Here is a 25,648-nt window from a genome sequence, read left to right on the forward strand (position 1 = left end):
TTTTCTGGTGCCATCAAGCTAACTGCCTGTAAATCAAATTCAAAAGTGAACAAGTTTTCCTGAAGGAATTTCAGTTCTTCCCTAATAACTTTATATTTGATTGAACTGAATTTTAAATGGTTTCAGCAGTTGACATTTCTCTAATTATAAACTATAACTCATCCCTCCGATTTCAAGTACAAACTGGTGTGTGGTTATCAATAATGTGAGTTGTGTTAGCATAAAGCTGTGTTGAACTGTGTGTGCTTGGATGCTGGAGCATTCCTTTAATTCACCTGTTAGAGATTCAAGGCAGCTATCCTGCCCCCTGCTCATGGCTTCCCTACAGTCAGCCTCTCCACTAGGGGTACCTTGAAGGGCGAGGTCAAAGGTCAAAGATGAAATGAAAATATGTATAACGTAGTATTTGTTGTCTAAGCTTTAATAAATATTGTTCTTTCTGTCGCATGAGTTTTCCTGACTGAAACCTGAAATTAAGGCATGTAAAACTGTATTTAACCTAATATGGTACCAGATATAATCATTAGAAATTAAAACCCATGTTATTAAATGTGTTTCTTTAAAAACTGCACATGTGAGACCCACATGGTGAATGGAAGTACTTGACAGGTAAGATTAATGGAATAATTTGCTTAGCTATAGAAATAAACATTCACGGAACAAATAAAATCCAGATGGATGGAAAACAATTGTAAGTTTTGTTTGTATTCCACATTGGGTATGAAAGGGCTTTAGCTGATCCCTGTGGGGTGCAAGTGGCATACGACTGCATCAAATTGTCCTTCTGTTGTCCATTTAAGAAGGCACTATTGCTATCTCTTCAATCAGATCTGTAAAGCAAATCTCAAACCCAAATGCCATTAATCCAAGCTAATGAACATTTAGATGTTTACCCAGCCCTCAAGTCGAGACTATGGAACACCATTTGATGTATTCACAGTTTTATAAGCCTAACATTTACCAGACCCAGACAGACAGACTGATAAATAGATGGAAGGAGATTGTTTCAAATGAACGGATAATAATAATAATAATGTTTAGTTCTAGTGCAAGCTAATTTTCTAACACAAAGGTCAAGTTTTATCAGAGACAATTTTTCACAGATTTCTTTATGATGAGCAATCTTAGACGACCTCATGTTACCTTTGCTATTGTAGTCCTAATCAGGGTCTGTGATGCTAGCTCTTACTGATCTATAATTAGAAACACTGTAGCCACACCTTTGAGTCAGTCAATTAAATGTATTTGTTTTGTGAAAATAAGAGTTTTATTTTACTTAAACAAAAAATAGAGTAAATTGCATTTTTGTTAAAGGCCTTGATAAATCTTGCCTACCTTAAAAACTAACTATAAAACTCAATGGTGTTGGCTGTGTCATCTTCATCATTTTTAACATGAGTGTGTTGTATTTGTTATTGCATGAGAGGTTGTTTTTTTTACTTTACAAGACCTATTTTGAAGCAAGTTTGTTGTTACAAAACTGTCAACTAAACTGTTTATAATAATAATTGTACTGCACCTTCCAGCAACTGTCTGACAGATGTTTTAGTTTTCTTTGAAAATGTTTTTATATCTATTACAGTGAAATATTGTGATTAAGGCACGTCAAAATGTTTGTTTTAGTTCTCTTCTAAGCAAACTGATCTAATTTACTGTATTCGTTTCTAATAGTTATGTTTTTAACCTAAATAAAATAAGTAACATTAACTTTTCAAAGGATTTGGTAGTTTACAGCATATTGGTCATATTTGAGAAATCATTTAGCGGTGGTTTAACCAGTGAACTGCTGATATTGTAGGAGCTTTAATTGTGAAGTTGCCTTTTTACTGAGGTGACCTAAAGCATGCTTGTATCTTAATACTGTGTATTTTACGCAGAAGGATGGCAACATTAATTCATTCATTCATTTTTAAATACAGCTCAAAGGGCTACAAAATTGTGCAAACAGAGACAGGAAACGTGCTTGTTTATAAAGGCTTTGGACAGCAGGATATATTGATATTTAAAGGATGCAAATAAACATTCCCCACCTTGCCCAGTCAGGAAATGCAGCTGTTTGTTCAGCTCTTCGTATAAATTCTTTCCAACACTGAAATCTCAGTGCTTGTGCTTGTTATCCAAGCCCTCATAGCTGTACAGTTTTTTATTTTTATTTGTTGTATTCTAAGTACATTAAACTGGTTAATAATTTCTTACTTCACCCTATATATTAGCAGTGAGTTATTCAAAGTGACCTTGAGGGCGGTCGTCACTTCCCAGCAAAACATCCAATCACATCCATTAAAATGATGCTGTCCTAATGCATGGCTCCATCAACTGCTCTTCTAATTAAGCTGTATTGTTTTTTAAGTATGGTTCTGCTATTTTAGTAAAAATGCAACATTTGATTACATTATTTTTTAATTGATTATTGATTGGCCTGGCTTTCGTTTTTCAAGGTTTAATTAAACATTCATTAATCGATTAAACTCCCTGGCACCAAGTTTGGAGCCACAATTAGCTACCCCGAAACGCATGCTTTCCGTCCATTTGAGAAATTGCAGAATGTAATAAAAAATCAGATGTCTTTCTTGCTTTTAAATAGGTTTTCTCAATACATGTATTATATTATTATATACAGACATGCTCAAATTTGTTGGTACCCTTACAGCTCATTGAAATAATGCTTCATTCCTCCTGAAAACTGATGAAATCAAAAGCTATTTTATCATGTATACTTGCATGCCTTTGGTATGTCATAGAATAAAGCAAAGGAGCTGTGAAAAGAGATGAATTATTGCTTATTCTACAAAGATATTCTAAAATGGCCTGGCCACATTTGTTGGTACCCCTTGGAAAAGATAATAAATAATTTGATTATAGTGATATTTCAAACTAATTAGTTTCTTTAATTGGTATCACACATGTCTCCAATCTTGTAATCAGTCATTCAGCCTATTTAAAGTAGAGAAAAGTAGTCACTGTGCTGTTTGATATCATTGTGTGCACCACACATGGACCAGAGAAAGCAAAGGAGAGAGTTGTCTGAGGAGATCAGAAAGAAAATAATAGACAAGCATGGTAAAGGTAAAGGCTACAAGACCATCTCCAAGCAGCTTGATGTTCCTGTGACAACAGTTGCAAATATTATTAAGAAGTTTAAGGTCCATGGAACTGTAGCCAGCCTCCCTGGGCGTGGCCGCAAGAGGAAAATCGATCCCAGATTGAACAGAAGGATAGTGCGAATGGTAGAAAAAGAACCAAGGATAACTGCCAAAGAGATACAAGCTGAACTCCAAGGTGAAGGTACGTCAGTTTCTGATCGCACCATCCGTCGCTTTTTGAGCAAAAGTGGGCTCCATGGAAGAAGACCCAGGAGGACTCCACTTTTGAAAGAAAAACATAAAAAAGCCAGACTGGAATTTGCTAAAATGCATATTGACAAGCCACAACCTTCTGGGAGAATGTCCTTTGGACAGATGAGTCAAAACTGGAGCTTTTTGGCAAGTCACATCAGCTCTATGTTCACAGACGAAAAAATGAAGCTTTCAAAGAAAAGAACACCATACCTACAGTGAAATATGGAGGAGGCTCGGTTATGTTTTGGGGCTGCTTTGCTGCGCCTGGCACAGGGTGCCTTGAATCTGTGCAGGGCACAATGAAATCTCAAGACTATCAAGGCATTCTGGAGCGAAACGTACTGCCCAGTGTCAGAAAGCTCTGTCTCAGTCGCAGGCCATGGTTCCTCCAACAGGATAATGACCCAAAACACACAGCTAAAAACACCCAAGAATGGATAAGAACAAAACATTGGACTATTCTGAAGTGGCCTTCTATGAGTCCTGATCTGAATCCTATCGAACATCTATGGAAAGAGCTGAAACTTACAGTCTGGAGAAGACACCCATCAAACCTGAGACAGCTGGAGCAGTTTGCTCAGGAAGAGTGGGCCAAACTACCTATTAACAGGTGCAGAAGTCTCATTGAGAGCTACAGAAAACGTTTAATTGCAGTGATTGCCTCTAAAGGTTGTGCAACAAAATATTAGGTTAGCGGTCCCATCATTTTTGTACATGCCATTTTCATTTGTTTTATTATTTACAATATTATGTTGAATAAAAAATCAAAAGCAAAGTCTGATTTCTATTAAATATGGAATAAACAATGTTGGATGCCAATTACTTTTGTCAGTTTCAAGTTATTTCAGAGAAAATTGTGCATTCTTCGTTTTTTGTGGAGGGGTACCAACAAATTTGAGCACGTCTGTATGTATTATAATATGCATATGTGTGTTACCACTTGTGAGTGTATTTTGTGAGGAGTCTGCACATCATTTATTTTCTTTTGCTTTTGAATACTAAAGGTTAGCTGCTGTATACACCTCTACATTGTAGTCAAAGAATACAAGCAGGGAATATATAAAAAATATATATATTTTAAAATTAGAACTTTGACTGTAGGTCCCTTTGTCATGGACAAATGTGTGATTATTATTATTATTATTATTATTATTATTATTATTATTATTATTATTATTATTATTATTATTATTATTATTATCATTATTTTGACTTTTTTAATCCTTCTATTTTTATCTGAAAATCCAATCAGTAACTTTTAAAAATGTGGGATCCTTTATCACTCAGTGCTCAGATTATTGTATTTTGAAATAAGTGCATTGAACTGAAATTTAAAGTATGATCAATACATAACTTGATTTTTCACGGTTTTGTCCAGCACTGTGTGTACATGCTAAATTACATAAACCTGGCGTTGTTTCATCTTTAATTCACTAAAACCAAACAACTAAGTAATTCCCTAGCACACTCTCAAATGGAATTTCTCCTTTAAAAAATAGAGTTAACAAAAGACTGCCATATATGCCTCTGAAACAGGAAAGTATAGTACACTTGTTTCTCAATAAAAAACAAGGGTCTTTAATCTGTCCAGATTTAAATGTCTTGAAAACAGTGATACTGTAAGTGTTGAATGAAGGAATGAAGTCTGAGTGTATATAGTACCCAATAAAGTATAAAACTGAATCACCAATCCCAACAAAGAGTCAGCATGTAATGAACTGCACTCTTTTTAATGCAGTGAACAGTTTGGTGAACAAGGATTTAAAATGCCAAAGACATCTCTTGATAGAGTTTCTAAATGGTAATCGTTACATTTTAATGAAAGGGAGGGGGGGTGTCATTTGAGTCCTTCTGTCATTTTAAATTGGTACTGCCAAAAAGCTAAGCCCCAGGGATCCAAAGAATGAGCCCATCTGCTGCTTCAGATAATGAACAATGACAGTATAAACCACTGGAATAAAAAGATGTCACTAACTGCACAGATTTCTCTTGTACACTAATGGGAAACGTAGCTCTACTTGTTTTATTATTGGAAATGTATGTGCAAACTGCATAATTACTGTGCAAAGTAACTGTGTAAACATGCATGAGGAAACACCCCTTTACAAACATGGGAGATTTAAAGAGTAAGTAGCGGAAAATATAACATTGCATGTCCCCACGTGTTGCTACAACTGTTTAAATAATGTACCTGTCATTTTCAAAGCCCTTTTCAAAATGAGGTGGTATGGGACAGAAAAAACAGAGCCCTTGTTTTTATTTTTTTTATTTCTCTCTCTTGATTTAGAGGACAGATCTCAAACCCCAGTGCACTAGAGCAGACATTTCAGACTTTAAAGTTATAAGTGTAAAAAGAAAAATAACATGTACATTATTTAAACAGTTGTAACAATACAGGTTAATTCCATCCCTGCCAGACCCACGTGTGGAAGGTGGCTGGGATTTGATTGACTAATTGATGGTCAATCAAGCCCCAGCCACATGGTATATAAGGGGAGCCAAATCCTTTGTTCAGTAGAGACGGTGCAGTGAAGGTCAATGCCCAGCCTGTATAAAGGGAGAAAGTTCAGTACAATACACTGCGATAGCTGAAACTTGGGTGTTTGATTTGTGTTAGTTTAAACCCATTTTTTGTTCCCGTGTTTTGTTTTGTTCATGCTTTTGGAAATAGACGTGCGCAACAGTACTTAAACCGCAGATCTCCTGTTTCTGAGTCTCCTTCCTGAAGGTAACCAGCCTTGCCATGAAGCTTCCCTTTGAAACTGTTTGTTAACAATCACTCTTAGTGGTTCTGGGTCCTGTTCCTCCAATACTGAGGTATCACCATTCTTTAAATCTGCCTTTACCTGGCTTTGAGCTTGACTGGAGCTTCCGAAGTGCCAGCACTGACAGCCTTCTTTAGTTCATTCAGCTCTGTCAGCCCAACCTGCTCTCTGTCTATTTATCTGTTGAGTAGGTGGGGCTAGCACAGTTGAAAACTCACATTATCATGATTCGAATAGAATGAGGAAGACTGTTCAGTCCTGGCAGTTAGGATTCCACAGACAAGGTAGATCCACATTTTGCTGCTCTTTTATGATATGTAGTAATGTTGTGTTTATATAAGTCACCCTTGGGGGGGGGGGGGGGGGGTTCTCAACTAGATTAATATCATAGGAGGCTGTGTGGTCCGGTGGTTAAAGAAAAGGGCTTGAAACCAGGAGGTCCCCTGTTCAAATCCCACCTCAGCCACTGACTCATTGTGTGACCCTGAGCAAGTCACTTAACCTCCTTGTGCTCCGTCTTTTGGGTGAGACGTAATTGTAAGTGCAGCTGATGCATAGTTCACACACCCTAGTCTCTGTAAGTCGCCTTGGATAAAGGCATCTGCTAAATAAACAAATAATAAAAAAATAATAATATATCGGTTGGCTGTATTTAGATCACTGTTTAGATTATTAAATGATACCTTGTTATGTTAAAAGAGCAGATCAAACTATAAAAGTAACACACAGCATTGGTCCCTTGCCATGCAAATATTGTATTACGGTACTTCTTTGTTTCATTTTCCAATCGTAAAACCCAAACACATTCTCTGATTATCCATTAAATCTTTATGCAGTATATAACCTTTTTTTTTTTACTTCTACCCCGCTATTGCATGTAAGCTGTGGAATTCCTGTGTTTATGCTGCTAACAGTTTATCTGGGGTTTGGTTTTCAGTAGCAGAGGAGGATTCTAAAGAGCTACACCTGGAACTCTGAGCTGATGTTTATACTAACCTCATCTGCCCAGGCTAAACACACCGTTCCATTAAGAAAGCCCTGAATGGGTTATTTGTGTGGACACTGACCTTGGACTGACCTGCCATGCTGCATTAAGGATAGGGTTTCAAGACTCAGTCTATCATCTGTATTCAAACGAGCCAATCTAAATAACGAAGGTTTAGATCCTTTATACAAACATGATAGAGGGTGCATCTTCTAAAATGAAATTACGAGAGGCATTTTCTGCAGTCTCCACCAGATAACATTTGGAACCCTATTCTACCAGAAAGTATTGACATAGAGTGTCATATACTGTATATCTTTGTAATTGTTTTTAAAAGCTAGTTTAAAGAAGTGCTAACCTTACTAAAGTTTACCACTGTACATTTGCATGATAATTTTGCAGTTTTCCCATTTTTTTCCCCTATGCATTTACTATAGTTTCCCATGATTTGCTATTTTTTTAAAAAAAATATGCTTTACCATACAGTTTTGTAGGCTAAATCTTGACAATCCTTACCTATGCTTTACTATGCTTTCACTGTGCTTTATTACACTTTGTTGTGCTTTTACTATGGGAAACTTTTATGAGGGCAACCAAAGCTTTAAAATACATGTCTTTACATTAGTCAGTTTTATTGAATATGGAAAGTGCACCGGTCTTAAAGTGTTGCTCTATGTTAAAATTGTGTTTCAGTGTCAGTGCATTCACTTTATCATAACATTTTATTTAATTATATGCAAGTAACATTTTTGACCTTTTATTAGCAATAGCAACCTGATCACATATTCTGATTTTATTTTTATTTTATTTTATTTTATTTTTTTTACAATTGCTGCTTTTCCATGCCTTACTACTTCCTGTGCTGTAGGTCTTGTGATCTGGTTACACTTCAGCTTTTGCAGTGAATGTGACCTATAGCACAGGAAGTGAATGGGTAACAGAAAAGAAAAGCAACCTTTACTCTACAGTATTGTTTTTGAAGCCTACATATATGTATTAAAGCCTCTCAATCCACAGTGCTAGAGAGAGTGTCCCTTTCAGAGGAAATGTCTGATTCATTCACCTGTCTGGTAGTTTCAATTAAAGCACAATGGCACAGCATGTGTTCAATTGGAAAGGGACTTTGAATGCACAATTTAAAATCACATATATAGTCTTTTAAACACACACAGACCTATATATATATATATGTCATTAGTATGCAAGCCGTGCTATACACTATATATATGCACAGTCATGTGATGCTGTTTAACCAATCAGAGGTTGTTATATATATATGTCATTGGAAAGGTGTAATGGTATACTTTGACTGTCTGTGTGCATTTACATAGACTGGCAGTGGTTAAAGCATGGAATTGGTACTATTAAGTACAAAATAAGGTACATTCTTTTAGTATTTCTAAATTCACACTTTTGAGTGTGTTCTATTTATGATGGTAAGTGGCTGAAACAATGTGGCAGAGAGATTTCATTTTTACTTGACAACACCAGTTATGAAACTTGATTGAAAGAATCATAGAAACCAAAACATCATACAACCAAAATGTGCCATCTTGATCACAGGTCAAAGTGAAGGGTACTCTTAGATTGCGCCAAAGGAGTTTCCATAACACTGGAAATACAAAGTGGTAATCTTAAATGGTCTATGAGATAGTAGCAGCTGTTATAGCAGCACAGAGGCCTAAGTGACTGCAGAGTACTCCACAAAGATCACAAATCTGAACAGGGTCCAGTCCCAGCTGGTTAAACCTGTATAGATATGTTTAAGTAAGCATTAAATAAGACATTTTATCAGATCAGTTTTTGTTTCATTTGTAATGTAGAAGCCCCTTTCAAAAGCTCTCTTCCTGCTATTACAGATTGGTTCATTGGCTCATGGGGCACTAAAGATCATTAGTGATGATTTCAACAGTAATACAAAGTCTGCTCTTTTTTTATTTGAAAAAAAAACCAGCTTGGCTATCTTATGCAGTAAAATGTGTTTATCATTTTATAGTATTTCACATTTGTATGGGTTGGGGGGGGGGTAGCGTGTATAAGTTTCAGGGACACTCTTGTTGCAAGTAAGAAATTGATTTAAAAACTCTAGAGGCTACAGCTTTAATATTTACAAAAGAAAAGCATGACAAAACAGCATACAAATACCCATTAGAGATATAAGAAGCTCATTTTAAAATGAGTGAATTATGTTCTCCTGTTGTGTGTTCTGTACAATACTATGTTTAACCCTTATTGTAATAATGTCCCTGCAAAGCTTGATTAATTGCAGGCAAGTCATTTCCAAGATACTGTCTTCATTGGCATAAATCTTGTAATGGGAGGCCAGACCATGGAGCTGACCTACAGTACAGGAAAGGGACCAGGAAGCTGTCGTTTCCAAAGCAACTGTTTCTCTCTGGTACTTAACGACTTCCTGTGCTGTAGGGTACAGAGTCTGATTGGAGCGAGACCACTGAGGTGAAATTTACATACAGGACAGGAAGTGAGTCAGAAGCAGACAAATAACAACATTTTTTTATTTGCATTCTTTAAATGGATAAACAATAAAAAAGAACATCTTCAACACAAAGGTGGTTCTATTGACAATACTGACATGAAATGAAAATGGATTTAATTTGAACTTTAAATAACAACCCTTTTATTGAAACGTTATATACTGTACACTAATGTGATATAATTTATTGAATGGCCCATGAAAACCTGTTCAATACACTTACTTGTGCAATCCAGCTAACATGAATATAAACATTTCAGTTAAGTATCTAAACATAGTTGATTTGCTATTTTAAGTTTTATTTTTGAATCACTTCACAGGCTGAGTCAATTGTAATAAACACGTTTCCCTTCCCCTTACAAGAGTTTTAATAGAAACCAAATAATTGGAAGAGCTATTGGCTTTTAAGGCTCTCAGAGTGATGGGAAGGCCAGAAAAAGGGAGAAACTGTTGGCCAAGGTTTTATATTCTTGGGACAATCCCAAATATTGTGATACATTTCAAATAAAATAAAGCCAACTTTTGAAAAGGAATAACGATCTGTAATGATTAATACAAAACTAAAATGAAACGCCAATTCAACAGACAGCTCAACCGTTTTTGTTTTTTTTAATCCAGTAGGTATCAACACACTCTGTAAACAAGTTTAATTGGGGTGTAAATTTACATATATATATATATAGCCCAAGCTTAAAATGCCTTCATCAAATAAATTGTTTAATTTAGGCATTTTGCTTTATCTCTTTACTAAACCTTGTAACTAATGGACATTCGAATCTTAGACACACATTCGTTATTGAATGGATCCTTTAAAAAAAAAACGGTAAAATCGTTGCTAAAATGTATCAGACTATTTTCAAATATGACTTTTTCAACAGAACAACACTCAACACAATTACTATTGATACCGAATCTGTATAATATGATCTGAAGTGATAGCAACTGGCATGATATTAACAGATAATATCCTATCAAGTATAATAAACCCACTAGTATTATCCCCTGGCGGTGTATTATTACTGATCCTTCACTTAATAACAAATTCATCGATAAAGCATTATTACAAAGCACGTGTTAATCTGTTGTATTTAGTAACCTACTGAAATAATAAATAAACCTACAATAACCCAAGTAATACAAATAATTAAATTGATGACTAAAGTACAGTATCTAAAATCTATTTGGGGTAGAGCTTTGTTATATTTTGAAATATATTCTAAACACAAACTATAGTCTGAATGTAACGTTGTTTAAATAGTTCAAAATAGAAATCTGATATAAAGCTGGGCCGAAACATATCTTAAACTTAACCTAACTAAATAAATGTACAAAAATATTTTCAACTGTATTATTTATTATTTAGTTCAATAGACTAATGTCAATAAAATGAGTTATCTCTAGTTTTCCTGCATTTGTTGTTGTGTACGAAAGAGATATAGTGTAGGCCTTATTTAATAGCCTACATTTTATTATTATTAAGTAATGCAGTATAGTTCATGAACAAACAGAACAAATAGAACACTTTTTTCCATAAATTTCACGACGAACAAAAAAAAAAACTAGAAGCCCTTATATAATGCCTAATTGTGGATTTGTATTGTGGTATAGTGTGGAGATAACAAATAGCTAATGATTCATAAACATAATTTAATTCCTAATAACAGTTTAAAGAAGCGACTGTCAAATACATCAGAACTGTATTTCAGCACTGCATTAAAAAGTGAAACTTTTGACGACTATTTGTTTTCTTTATTAAGAAATCGTTAGAAGTAGTTACCGTTTAAAAAACTGATTAACAAAAAAAACAGAAACAAATATAGTGTATTATTAAAAGATAAACTAAAGGAAGCCTTCTGGAGTTGGCTCTTGATATTTGTATTACCAAGTTAAACGTAGATAATGGAACATTGTTTCTTTCATTTAATACAGAAGGACTGAGACCAATGGCATTCAGATACAGTAAGCTACATCCTTAAAGCGTTTCGTCCCTCGGTGGTTTTGTATAAAGATGTGATTATAAGGTCTGTTGCCGCAGTATACAGTGCAAGGCAAAGATTATTATCCTCTATTGCTTTATATGGCCATAGTTATTTCTAAATGTTAAAAAAGAGCAAGTCTGGAATGTGCACATGAATGCACGAGGTTCTGCAACGCGCATTACAATAGGCAGCTAAGCGCATGCATTTGCATTTGCGCTCCGTTCGGCTGTTCTAAAGGTCTTTAGAGCACAGGGCGCACTGCAGCAACGGATTGTCTAATCCATCACTTATAATGACAAGACGAGTAAAGAGCTTTGTAATCACACACATTCTGTGATATTCTTTTCTTTCTTTTTTTCTCCTCGTATTGCATAGTTTTGGGTTATTTGATACTGTACTTAAACATATTTCATAAGTATAAGAATTGACCACTTCTGGAAAGATGGCTTTTGAGGGTTAAGCCGTTGTGGGTTATTGTATGCAACTGACTCTCTCCTTTTTAAAATATATTGTCCGCCAGATCCCAGAGGTTTAGTCCAAATTTTGTTTTGCCAAAACATCGTCTGTAGTTTGGGCACTTGCCTATGCTATGGTTGTTGCTGACACAGTCTCGGCCTAGTCCTCGTGATGCATGTGATCAGCGAAGTGAATCGGGATGTTTATGTTTAAAAAGTGATCAGAGGGCCCCCAACTGGGACCAGCCTCTGGAAAGTAACAAAAAGATTTAAAAAAAAAAAAAATCTGAAAAGCTGCCACGAGTTCCCTGTCAACCAGCCTTCTGCCTGGCTGATCTCATTGAAAAGAGCTTCATTGTTACCGAAAGACATGAATACTGAGTGGAAAACACAAGCAAAGAAAGGGAACACCTGTGAGCCCAAACAACGTGCGGGGAAAAGAATAAGGAATCAATTGGACTGTGTAGTAATGTACATCTGCAGTCACCCGCCCCGGTTCCGGGACCTTTTTTTTAAAGCCAGGGTCAAGGTAGCAAAGGAATTATAACTTTATTATTTGTGTGCATTGAACTATTCGACTCTGAAATATACAGTGTGCTCATCTTTAAACATAATAATAGACAATTAAACTGCTGCATGCATATTGACAAAATCGTTAAAAAAAATATAGGCCTAAAATTAGAGCTTCAATTGGGTTAAAATATCGTATAATAATAATAATAATAATAATAATAATAATAATAATAATAATAATAATAATAATAATAATAGGTTTAGCAAAATAGTTTCCCTTTGACTTTATTTTATGTCCAGATGTTTGACAATTTGAGTGTGTGGGTTAATTCAATTCAGGTTTCAGACTTTACTAACGAAAATATATAGACGCTAAAACAGAAGCCTCATTTAAATTATATTTCTAAAATGGAAGGTCTATGCACGGTTTACATTTGTATAGAATAGGTTTCGATTAGATTGATTACCTTTTTCAATTTGCATCACTAAACAGTACAATTATCATCCAAACCTATTAGGCCTTTGTTGGCGTTGTTCTGAAGAAATTGACTTTTTCTTTTGCAGCTATTTAAAACTGGCGTTGCCAACAGTTTGTGGAATATTAGGCCTATATGGTATAGGGTAAATTACCCAGCTGTAACTCGAAACATGTCAGCCACAGAGCTCAGCTGTTGAAAAAATAAATTATCTTCAGCAAAACTCTGTGACAGATTCACCTCGGCCCAAACGACCCCTGTCTGTGTGTGGAGTGTTGCTAGTGTTTCTAAGGCTGGCAGTATTGGTTGATTTTTTTTTTATCCCGACCGTTTTTAATGATGCGCGTTTTTGGGGACCCTGTGGGTCGGGGAGCTTTAATTCGGTGACAAAGCCTCATTTGCAGGTCAATGCGGTGGCACACTCGCCTCTCCTCTTCCGAAATCAGCTTTTGTTACCCATCGTCTTCTCCTAGTGCCAGATGGCCATGGAAAATGCTAATTCTCTTTAGCTGCATTTTTTTTTCTTTTTGCATTTAATTGCATCCTTTGCAGATGGAAACTGAGGAGTGTGTGCCGTATTCAAATGAGATTTACTTTTTGTTTCCAGGCACGTTTCTAAAGTCTGATATGAGTTCAACTGGGTTAGGTGTGACGGGGAAGGGGTTTAAAGAATCCGTTAGGAGGTCTGCACCATCTCCCTGTATCATAAACAACAGTCACAAGCTGAAGATTTTGCAGGATTATGTACAAAACCAGCCAATAATGCCAATTTAGAGTAATTATCTCAGCAAAGTAGCCTACATCACCCGTAACTTCAAGTCAACCAAACAAACATTTAAGGTAAAACTAATAGTAGTAGTGAAGACATCCCAACTGTGAATTTATCCTCACTGGATATATGCAGTTGAGACTCGAAGCACATCATAGGGCACTGTAAAGATTTACAATTAAAAGTGTTCTTTTTCAACGGATGCCATTAATCTTATTACATACTTCAGGACTTCCAAATAACAAATAATAATGAAATGAATACACAAATAATACGTTTTTTAAGTGACAAAATCAAACGTCAGACTTAATTTCATTTGAGATTGAATCCCTAACGTGGATATCAATTGTAGTATCATTTTTGAGAAGGGACGAATAGAATTTTTGGGGGGTAGTTTTGTTTTTTAACCCTTAGTTTCGTACAGATGTTAAACGAATCGCATTTTTAAATCCTGTCAGTAACTGATTCATTCCTAATGTGTACATTAAACATGCATGCAAATATTTAACGTATACATTTTGGCACAGCAGCTTGATTTTATTTATTTATTTATTTTGATTACAATTATGTATTATTCTCAAATGATCTATGATACAAATAAATACATTACAAATATACAGTGTAATCGGTACAAAATTGTTTTGTTTTGCTTTTTGGGGAAATGCCACTACTGAACCTAATTAAAAAATATATATATTCTCAATTGAACGCACAAAACATAAAACATTCCAAACGTAAATCGTAAAAATAAGCAACAATTTGCAGTATGCCCATATACAAAATATACGATTATATGAACTTGTGTTTATAGACAAACTAGTTGTATACACCAGCTATTACTTATAATAAATAATGGAACGTAAGGACAGGTGAGGCTAACGGAAGACAATGGTAAGCAAGGACACTTTGGTATAACTGAATTTATGGAGCTGAAACCTTGGGGGGGGGGGGGGAGTAGAATACGAAGTGTAGCTTGATGCCTTATAATAATATTGTATCATAATTCGTAAACTTTTTAACGCTTTAACAGTAAGGCACATTTACAAAAATATATGTGTGACTGAAAGACAATACTGACACGTAGTATATATTGATAAAGATGCGCTTTTCTTACTGGCTAAATAGACATGCAAGGGAGTAATGCGTAATCTAAAAATACAGTAGTTTAATGTGGTTCTGGATTAGAGACAACAACAGTTGTAGGGGATTCATTTGAGAAAGTTTAAACCCATGGGAGGGGGCGGGGACAGGGGACAGTTATTGCGGTATTATTTTTTTTTTTAGTTGGCAAACAAGTTTCGTGTGTACAAAGAAAAGGCAGTCGCGGAAGTATCCGTTATATACGTGATGTTTGCTTGCTACTTATTTGATCTCCTGTATCGTTTACATTATAAGGCTTTGTAGATATGTCACAGCAATTGGTGAAAGCGACAGGTTTTTCTTGGAGTTGGATACTTGGAGTATGATTGAACCTTGCTGTTAATAATAATCATAGGCATATACCAAAATAAATACACCTTTGAAAATGTGCTCTTGCTACGTTGTGTAAATAAATCAAGGAGAGAATACAGACGTATTTATCTGTGTGTGTGTATGTGTGTGTGTGTGTGTGTGTGTGTGTGTGTGTGTGTGTGTGTGTGTGTTTGATAGATTTAATAATGTTTATTTTATTTATGTTTTGGTATTATTTTAAAACGCATTAATGTGTTGGTGTTAAAATGAGCACCGCTGAACTGGGACATATAGCATAACTATTCGTATAAAATCTGATTATACTGTATTAGACAATCAAATGAATGCAGTTTCCTGGAGTCATAGTCCCAGTCTTTCCCGGTCGTATAATAAAAATGCATGCTCGTTTTCAACAATGAACTCGAATATATCCAGGGGACTTCATTAATCCTGTGATGTGTAGTGTTGGGACATCTGTTTTCTTTAAATTATAAAGTACCCCGAATTTACAGCAAACTTTATTGGATTGCGCTGAAACTGTAAGGCGCATATGGCTCATAATTAGTTGGGTATCCGTCATAGTTAAATGTTGTTGTGTTTTTTTTTCGCCCACTCGCAATAGAAGAGCCTAACAAAATTCTGATTGTTCGCCGGCGCAGGACATTATGTGCCTGAATAAATGGATCTTGGCTGTGTCTACATGGATTTGCCATATGGCTACAAAGGAAGGGAGAATGGAGGCTATGTGCTTTGTGTTGGAAATGAGAAAAAGACACTGAAGGCGGGGGGGGGGCGGGGGGGAGGACGGGGACTCCACCCCACCCCCACCCCCACCCCCATAAATAACAACAAGATTGACATAAATATCAAGAACAATAGTCATACCACTCAAACCGCTAAGAATGTCCTTAGTTTGCATATATATATATATATATATATATATATATATATATATATATATATATATATATATATATATATATATATATCGTAAAATCAAATGTATAACGCAAAATAGTTTTGTAGAAATGAATGTCATTTAAAGCTAAATTAAATTATAGGCCCACTGCGCCTTCTATAAACCAGGAGCCTTCTTAAATAAAGTAGGCCTAATTTACCAAAGCCTTTCAAATGATTTATTAGTATTATTAGTATTATTATTAGACACTATAATCAGACGATAACAGCGTTTCGGTTCATTTTTTTTCGCAACTTGAACGTTTATTTAAGAACTTGCATATCAGTGGGCCTATATGTATACTAGCACTAAATTCTATTTTAAACACTAGGTTATAAAAATAATATACTATATACAAAGTAATACAATTCAAACACTAAAAAAAGTCAAAACGACTGCACAGAGACATGTTCAATGCCTGCGCTACTCTTTTGTAGGGTTGAATTTAAAAGCAGGTGCCTTCTCCATTGAGGTAACTGGACATTGTTTCGCAGTATAAAAGTGTGTGTTTATAAGAGGTTCCTTTAAAAAGGTTATCCGCTCTACAATGTGCTGATTTTAAAGAATGTCTGTGTGGAGACAATAGGGGGTCCCAAAGGCACCTGCTTCCATTGGTGAAGAGAAAGGAAGTCTATAAATCGTACACTATCCAGCTGCGTCGTTCAATGTATTGGTCATTTTATTAAACATACAGAGACATCCCGCAGTATACCCGTATGCATCCAGTAAAATAAAATAGCGCAGCGCACATTCTCGTTTTATACTTGTGTTGCTTTTCTTTCTGTAAACATTGAGAGACTTGAACGCCTTGTTGAAATGATCTCTGGATTTGTATAAATCTGTGATCCTGGGGGAGCGAAACAACGCGAACAGTTGCAGATTATATAACAAAGGGCTGCCCGTTCTCTTTTTAAAGATTTATGATTTGCAGTGATATCGCCCTTTTCGTCTTATGCAAATAAATGGTCACTTCTGCATTTTTTTTACAGTAGCCTGTCGCGCATTTCTTTTTGTAATAACTATTTTGCGTGTCTTTAACATAATTACAGTCACATGACTCAATATTCTGGCAAAAACCGCTTGTCAAAGAATATTACTGCTAGTATCATCCAGACCACCGAACTGAAATAGTGCGTGATTCATATAAATTCCTTAATCAAATGTCGGGGTGTAGTATTGTGTTTGGTTTGTAAACGACACGACAGGCATAGTCTGCCTTTTTATACCCTATATTTGCTCGTTTTATGCAACTTTAACTTGACTTGTTACGCAATGTTAAACTAACAGGTTTATATAAAGTGTACACAATACAGTCCATGAGGCGTTCCTATAAGAGTTCATTCGGTAACAGAAAAAAAGGTTCTGATTTGCAACAGATTCAAAATGCAAAACTATTTTCTAAAATATACTCGATGTCACCGAGGGAAACTGATATTACAGCAGACATAATGTGTGTAAAGTGTGTACGTTTACATGAAATGTTGTAGTTTCACACAGCGCATTATTGTTGTATCATTATTTTCTGGTCAGCTAGCCTACATTATTATTATTATTTTTTTTTAAATGACAGACTGTCCATTCTGATCTGGCAATCTGAATGAATAATTCAAAGTCTTTCTTCCCGGCGCTGTTGTGGGTTTCGGGTCACCTGCTCTCTGCGGTTTCAGCGTTCCTTATTTTCATTCAAAAATGAAACTTCAGTCGTGAACGGTGAGCATCCTTTTCACACAAAGGGGGTGGGGTTGTAAAAATAGCCACACAAAGAGAACATGTAAGAAACGAGAATTTGACACATTTGACAGTAATAAAGTTGTATACGGGTCAAAGTGTTGCTTGAGAATTTGTTTATTTTGTGATGCATGAAAAAAAGAAACATAATTATTTATGCGTGATTCATAAACGTTACCCGTTAAAATTTCTAAATCTTCAACAGTGTAATCGTATGTTCATTTTCAGCAAATGTAAAAAAAAAAAAAAAACTCTAGTTACCCGCAAAACTGTTGTATTTACGTACTTTTAAGTGGTTTTGTTTAACAGCAATAATTATATCAGGATATTTCATTGCCGTCATCTTTATATTTAATCTAAAAAATCACAGATAACCAAATCATTTTAGGTCAGCATCATGTTGTTTTTGCATGAAACTTGACCTGAGCAATGCCTACTTAAATGTAGCTTTGATCCACCAAACGCATACATTGTTCTGTGCAGGGCAAACGTGCATCTTTCTAATCCCAGCGCATCTAGCTCTGTGTCAGGTGGCATTAGGGATCTCCCTGAATTTTTTTTTATCCCAGAAAGTTGAAACATAGCGGGGATATGTTTTACTGAGGGGCGCCAAACCACCATGTTATTTATATATATATCTCTTTGTTGTGTTTTGTTTTTAAATGGTTGATAGTAACAGCTGTTATGGTCTGTTGATAAAGAGAGGATTAAACACACCGGCTTGGAGCTCGCCGTGTAGAGTTTGTTTATATGCATAGCCTTTGTAGTTTAGGCTAATGCAATTTCTGAACAGGTGTTTAGAGACGGGGTCACCTCCTCCTCTCCAACTTGTATGTATTACCGAACCTCTTAATATTGGTCACTGGATTTTAAGGGTGTCGATAGCTTGATTTTAGTCAGATGTTTGGTGTGTAATGCTGTGGTTAATTTAAAAATGTAATGTGTGTGTATATATAATATAAATCAATATATTGCTACGATTGTTGTTTGATTTAGCAACACAGACGCTGTCAATACCCCGTACATATACGCCTTTTGTTGTGTGCGTGTTGAGGGGCTATTCTTGTAATATACCAAGGTTTACCATCTGTGACTAAAACGTCTGCTCATACATGGAGGGTAGACAAGAAGAAAATTAACACGAATCAGAGTAAACCATTGTTTTTTATTCTGTTCTTGCGAAATTATTGTAAAATGGCAGTGATACATAAAAAATAAACAGGCTCAGAAACATTTCATTTCAAGTACACTAAAAGATTTCAAAGCTACATCATGATGTGATTGCAAGAAAAAAAAAACTGTAAAAAAATAGAACATTTGTTTTTTTTACATTTCGTAAATAAGCAAAACAAAAGTGCCCTTTGGCTCAAAACATAAAAAATGAAATTTTCGGTTTCGCCAACGTGAACTCAATACATAAATACAAAATATAAGTTAGTATATTTTTAAAGACCTTTGTACAAATATACAACTCAAGTTGGACCAATAACACATCAGCAGAAATAAAATATTTTAATATTTATAACTTTTAAAGCTTTACACGTTTGCCAGTGTAGACAGTATAGAAAAGAAAACACACACACACACACACGCTCTATTGCACAGATGTTAATTCGTCTAACACTGTGTGGCTACATTATAAAGCCACTGGTTTGCTACATTTGGAGGCAGTCCCTCCCCTCCTTTTTCCTCTCCTGGATAGACTTTCTTCAGAGCCATCGGCAGGAACAGTCTTTTCTTCGATCAGAAAAAAAACCCCACGAATCTTCACCAGGATTTTGTGCAACTATCTGAAAATAAAAACAAAAGACATCGTGAGCAATCAGATCTTCCCCATGCACAAAAAAACATGTGTGTTTCCCCCTCCCCCTCCAAGCACAATCAAACCCCCAACTCCCAACACTAACTGCATGAGTCATCTTAAAAAAAAAAAAATGCTAACGTCACCATGCTACTAGAACCTTTCCCGCCACGTTGACGTCAATCCCCCCTCCCCCTTTACACACAAAAGTTTACAGGAATGAACTCCAAATACTTAACGAAGGAGTTTAAAAGTCACTGCTACTATGTTGCCAACAGCCATTTTATATGCAAATTATTAACCAGATTGCGTTAGCTTTGCAAGTTTAACTAACACACTTTAAATCAACCATTTTTAAAACCACACCAAAAGTTTACCTAAGATTACATTTTTTTGATTTTACCATTTTTAGTATGCGGGTTGTTTACTAAAACTCCACACCCCCACATTTATTGATAACCAACTGTAACTAATTACAAAGAATCTCAAACTACAGAAAATACTAGAAGCACTCTTTCTTACCTTCATCGGATTATTTTGCGAGGAGTCTGTTCTGTTGCCATCCCAGACGCCGCTGCTGAACCGTTCTCAGAATGTTTACATTCCAATATTCGTTTCCTCTTTACAAATACATCTGGATAGAATAGAAGTGATTAGTGTAAATAGCAGGGAAAATGATAAGTCAACGACATAACACACACATACAATATATATATATATATATATATATATATATAAAAGCAAAGTTGAATTCTGTAACTATTTACGTTTCCTACATTTGAATTAAACCAGGTATTTCAGCCACTGCTACACATATTGCTTAACGCATATTAATTTGATTTTTACATGTAGGTTTGTGTACGTGTTTAGTACAGGCTATTTAAAAACAAATCCACATGGTACAAATGAAAGCCTCTGAAATGCGTGGATGCAATGTTTACCTGTATTGTGCGTTGTTGCTGAAGACTCAGATGCCCTTTTTCTCGAAATGCAAGGATCGCTTTTGTTGGCTTTAATTCCTGAGTTTAATTTATCCGACCGATTTTCTTGATTCGTTTCCCCGGAGCGATCAATGCTATCCAAACCGGACAACCTGTCGTTCTCCTGGGAAGAGGGAGAGGATAATTCCTGGCTGGAGTCAGAGTCCATGCTGTCCTTGATAGTGTCCAAAGATGTTTTTGCCCTGCCTGGGACTGTAATCCTAATTTTACCCATCTGGATGGATTCTCTGTAAAAACCGGGCGTTGCATCCACCTCGCTCTCTTCCCATTCATAGTGGCCACCTTCCAATGGAGTGCTGGTCTCGAAATTGAAGTTCCATCTACGCTGGTCCCGCTCGCTTATCTCCCGGAGCTTGGACTTCATCTCGCGGTTCAGTTCGTCATGGTCAATCGGCCCAAACAGGTTCCTACAGACCCCAGTCCTGGCGTGAAGGGGGAAGGTCCTTCTGGCAACCAACCTATCCAAGGACGTGCTGGACAGCTGAACGCTGGACATAGTGCTAATATGAAAGGGCAATCCAACAGAATTAAGAAAAAACAAACAGAAGCGCACGCAAAAGTTTGGGATTAAACCAAGTTTTATCGACGTCTCGTTTGCGTGTATTTCCTTAAAGCTGCTATTGCACGTTACTCACGGATAGTGCGAAAAGTTGGATTCTGCGGCTGAGTTGTTATCAACCTTGTATTTAAAGTCCATAAGCATTCAATGGGGGCGTGCACTCATGTGTTGCTCGTAAAATTCACTTGTGATTGGTTAGTCTTAACCACCTATTCAAGTCTTAACCCGCCTCTGATTTTTTTTATTGGATGTTCGGCGGGCTTGGACTGGCGCCAACTTTAGAGCTGCTGTGATTGGTTGGTTACAAAGTCAGCGTTGTGGGTTCTGTTGTTTGTAAAATTAGTTGTAGTTTAGCTCTGGGTAGGTTTTGCTTACTCGGGAGTTTTTTTTTTGTTTTTACTTTTGGCTTGCTTTGTAATCACACGCATTACAGTGAAACAGTTACTGAAAACCACAGTTATACAACCGTTAAGTAAAAGTAAATCTATAACACCGCTAGATTGTAACACCACAAAGCAATATTGGCACATTTTGTAGGCGTGTTAATTTTAAAGCGAACAACCTACAGCCAGACCTTTAAATGTTTAAACTTTTGATTCCCACCCCAGCATGCAATGCATTTCATAGTCAAATACAGTGCTATCTGTCTGCATATTCATCGATTCATATTCTAACCATTTTGTTCATTATTCATTTGAAATAACTGATTTATTTTGGAATCACATCATCACCTCAAACGATTTGTATACTTGATTCAATCTGCAAAAAAAGAAAGAAAAAATACATTTACTGTCTTTAAAATGTGTGTAAAATAGCAACTGAAAATAATTGTTATTTGTAGTGGTTTAGTATAACGTGATACTACATCAAAAACAGCGCACCGCAACACTACATTTGCGGTAGCAAATGGCAGCTAGATATTTGCCTCGCTATGGTTTAATGTATAATTAGTGAACCAACACCCTGACTAAAACGATTTAAAATAAACAGATACATAAAAACAAACTAACTCGTGTTTCTTAGAAAATACATAAAACAATGCATAATAATAAGAAAGCAAAACAATGTTACAACGTTAAGTGTAGGCTAAATGTGTTTCATTCACATACTGCATTTTATAATGTCTAAATGCTGCAACTTGGGAGAAAAAAATACTTAAGTAGCAACTTGCTTGTTAAATGGTAAATGTTGCATTTGGATGTCTCAGCTGTTAAACAGTGACACCAAGCGGTTGATACTAGTAATACAGTTTAAACGACAATAAAAAGTTAAAAATAAAAATAATAATTAATAGTCACACTTTTTTTGGAGAACATCGGAAAAGACGGTTACAATTACGAAACTTTGCCTGTATAATAATGCTTATTAAGTGACTCGGATATCAGATTGCTACATGAACTAATATTTACTCACAAATATATATTTTACACCCCAATTGATACAGAATTACTGGATAGTCTACGGTATATTTCACATTCTTCTGTAAATGTACCAGTTAATATGCTTGTGTATTTTTTACAGAGATTCAGTTAACGAACGTTTAAAGAATACCAAAAAAGAAACTCATGCTTTTAAAAGACTAGGCTGTATGTAATTAATCCACTACCGACTATAGAAGTAGTTATATATGTACACAAAACAAGTGTTATTCTTTAAAGGCCTGCTTTTAAATAATGTACATAAATTAATATAATTGTGTGTGTGTGTATATATATATATATATATATATATATATATATATATATATATATATATATATATATATATATATATATATATATATAAAACTTTGTTTAAACTAAACGTTATGAAGATCAATTAAAAAAAACCGTAATTTAAAAAATGCAGAAAATTTATTAACTCTCAGTTACGGCTTAAAGTGGTTAGAAAAACAGATTCTCTAATTTTAATATATAATGTTTTGCCTCAGGTAAAATGTCATTCTGTACGTTTACAAAACTGCGTTAATATAGCCTATAGGCCTACTTGGATGTGGCTGAAGGGGTTCGTTAAAACCTGAAATATGAGCGCCAATAAAATGGCGTTTACTGAACAATTTTATCAGTACAAGTCGACCACAGTCGCAACCGAAATCTGTAGCGACCAGATGAATGAATCAGATCTGTGGACTTAAGGCGGGGCCCCTGGAAACTTGCCGCCAATTTAAACCACAAAGTTATACATTCCTCCTGAGCCGTGCCTTCAGCGCGTGCTTCAATTCTACTGCAGGACTGTGGAGCACACCGTTTCATCTGCTTCATTTCAACATGTTGTTATTTACAGAGTCTACAGGGCTTGTATGTGATATTAATGGCCCATTATATTTGTGTTGCTACATCTCATAAATGTGTGTGTGTGTGTGTGTGTGTGTGTGTGTGTGTGTGTGTGTGTGTGTGTGTGTGTGTATATATATATATATATATATATATATATATATATATATATATATATATATATATATATATGTACACACACAGAGAGCAATGGCCAGTTTTTAACAAAGCTAACTAATTTTGCTTCATAAAGTCAAAAGAAGCCTGCTGACTAATGTTACTTACATGCCGCTTTATAGTTATGTTCATATAGTTTTATTTTTTTATTTTTATTAAATTAGTCTCAATCCCAAAATTCTAGGTGATGCAACATTTTTGGATAGCTCTGTGTGTGTGTGTGTGTGTGTGTGTGTGTGTATATTCCTCTTGCTAAAGGTAGCACACTTATTTATATAGAAGCAAATAAATACTGTACATTGCCAATCACTGTATAATTTATGTAAAATCAGACAGACGAATAAGACAGACTACTGATAAAAATAACATGCAGTATGATACAATATGTAAATCATTCAGGCACAGTGGCGGACCGAGGGGGGAGGGGCTGAGCAGGCAAAAGTAAACCAAAATTATTATTATTATTATTATTATTATTATTATTATTATTATTATTATTATTATTATTATTATTATCGTTAACTTCGTATAACACGCACGTCTGTAAACCTAAGGTTATTTTTTATTTTATTTTATTCAGTTACTTTTCAGACGGACTTGGCTAGCCCCCCCCCCCCTCCCCCCGCCACTGTTTAGGCACATCGTATAACAAAAAAGAAAACGTTGACGAATATCAAGTTTGCTGGGTGCACGTACACAGGATGAGTCCTATGCTAAAATGCCCGTACATAGGCTATTGTCGCTATAACCTTGGGGCTAAAGCAATCGAAAAGTTAAACAAACAGTACCGTCTGGATTGAGTATTTGAAGAATTTTAGCACCACGCACAATAAAGCTTACAGTGACCAACTGTCTCCAACATTATTCAATCCGTTAATAGAAACATGCAATAATACATTGTCTAATGGCTGAAAGTGATTTGAATGATAAACTGCTTATGCATTCCAGACATTTTTGGGACTGTAGTTTTCGTGCTTGCAGACAGAGCTCATTAAAGAAATGCAGGAATGTTATTCAAGTCCTGTTGGGTTAAATGTTGGAGAAATATACGCAACATTGCGGACAAACCATACAGACTGTGTAGAAACAGTCCAACGGAGTTATGCGCATACTGTAATAACAAACACTAAAGCATTCCTGAATTACGACCTCACAATAGCGCACGTTAATTATGAACATTCCAAAATAATCTTATCTGATTATATAGAGGTGCAATTTGATCATATGTTTGGAGTTTATTTATTTAACTTCCAGATTATTTCCAAATATTTAAAAGTATCACACACATTTGTGTTTAACCCAGGGTTTCGCTAAACTAATGCTTTATAGTTTTGGAAAACACGTTTTATTGTTTATTTTTTATAAAAAAAACAATTCCGCAATGAAATCATCTGTTCCAAAGTGATGTGATGATATGTGATATTACAGTACAGATACATTTATAGCTAAACATTGCTGGTAGCGCTTCGCCATCTTGTGGCACAACATGGAACAGCATGCAAACAAAACTGCGTGATTGCATGATTTTTAACACTCATGTCAGATTTTTTTTTTTTTAACTCGGCCTTGTGGAACTTTAGAATTAAAAGAAAAACCATTGACATTTAAGGAGTGATTATAAAATTAGTCAACCGTGAAGTCGATACAGATTATGAAGTGCAGAATCAATTATTTGCAGTCAAAACGTGATTAAGTGAGACTAATTACTTTCCTACGGGGTTCCACTTATTTTAGTGTCAACTCATTATGGAATTCACTTCTCGTAACTTCCTCACATCCTACAAACCAGTCAACTTTAACACCTGTGGTCAGCAATACCGGATTTAACAACAGCATCCCCACGTTACTATAGTGCAATCTGCTTTAACACGACAGATTCATTTCCAAACAGCTATCCTATACAGTACAATTATATGACTTAACAA

At 35.5% G+C, this 25,648-nt stretch overlaps 1 protein-coding gene across 1 annotated transcript; it reads right to left on the minus strand.

Moving 5' to 3' along the window:
• Positions 1–19,057: 19,057 nt before the first annotated feature.
• LOC117434788 (cyclin-dependent kinase inhibitor 1C-like) lies at positions 19,058–21,404 on the minus strand. The gene is made up of 3 exons (XM_034057440.3): positions 20,655–21,404; positions 20,236–20,347; positions 19,058–19,702 (listed from the first exon to the last, which is right to left on the minus strand). Exons 1-2 carry the CDS (start codon positions 21,208–21,210, stop codon positions 20,238–20,240), a joined length of 666 nt encoding a protein of 221 aa, XP_033913331.1. The 5' UTR covers positions 21,211–21,404; the 3' UTR covers positions 19,058–19,702; positions 20,236–20,237.
• Between the last annotated feature and the right edge of the window lie 4,244 nt (positions 21,405–25,648).

The sequence above is a fragment of the Acipenser ruthenus genome, chromosome 28 (genome assembly GCF_902713425.1).
Source record: "Acipenser ruthenus chromosome 28, fAciRut3.2 maternal haplotype, whole genome shotgun sequence".
NCBI classification, from domain to species: Eukaryota; Metazoa; Chordata; class Actinopteri; order Acipenseriformes; family Acipenseridae; genus Acipenser; species Acipenser ruthenus.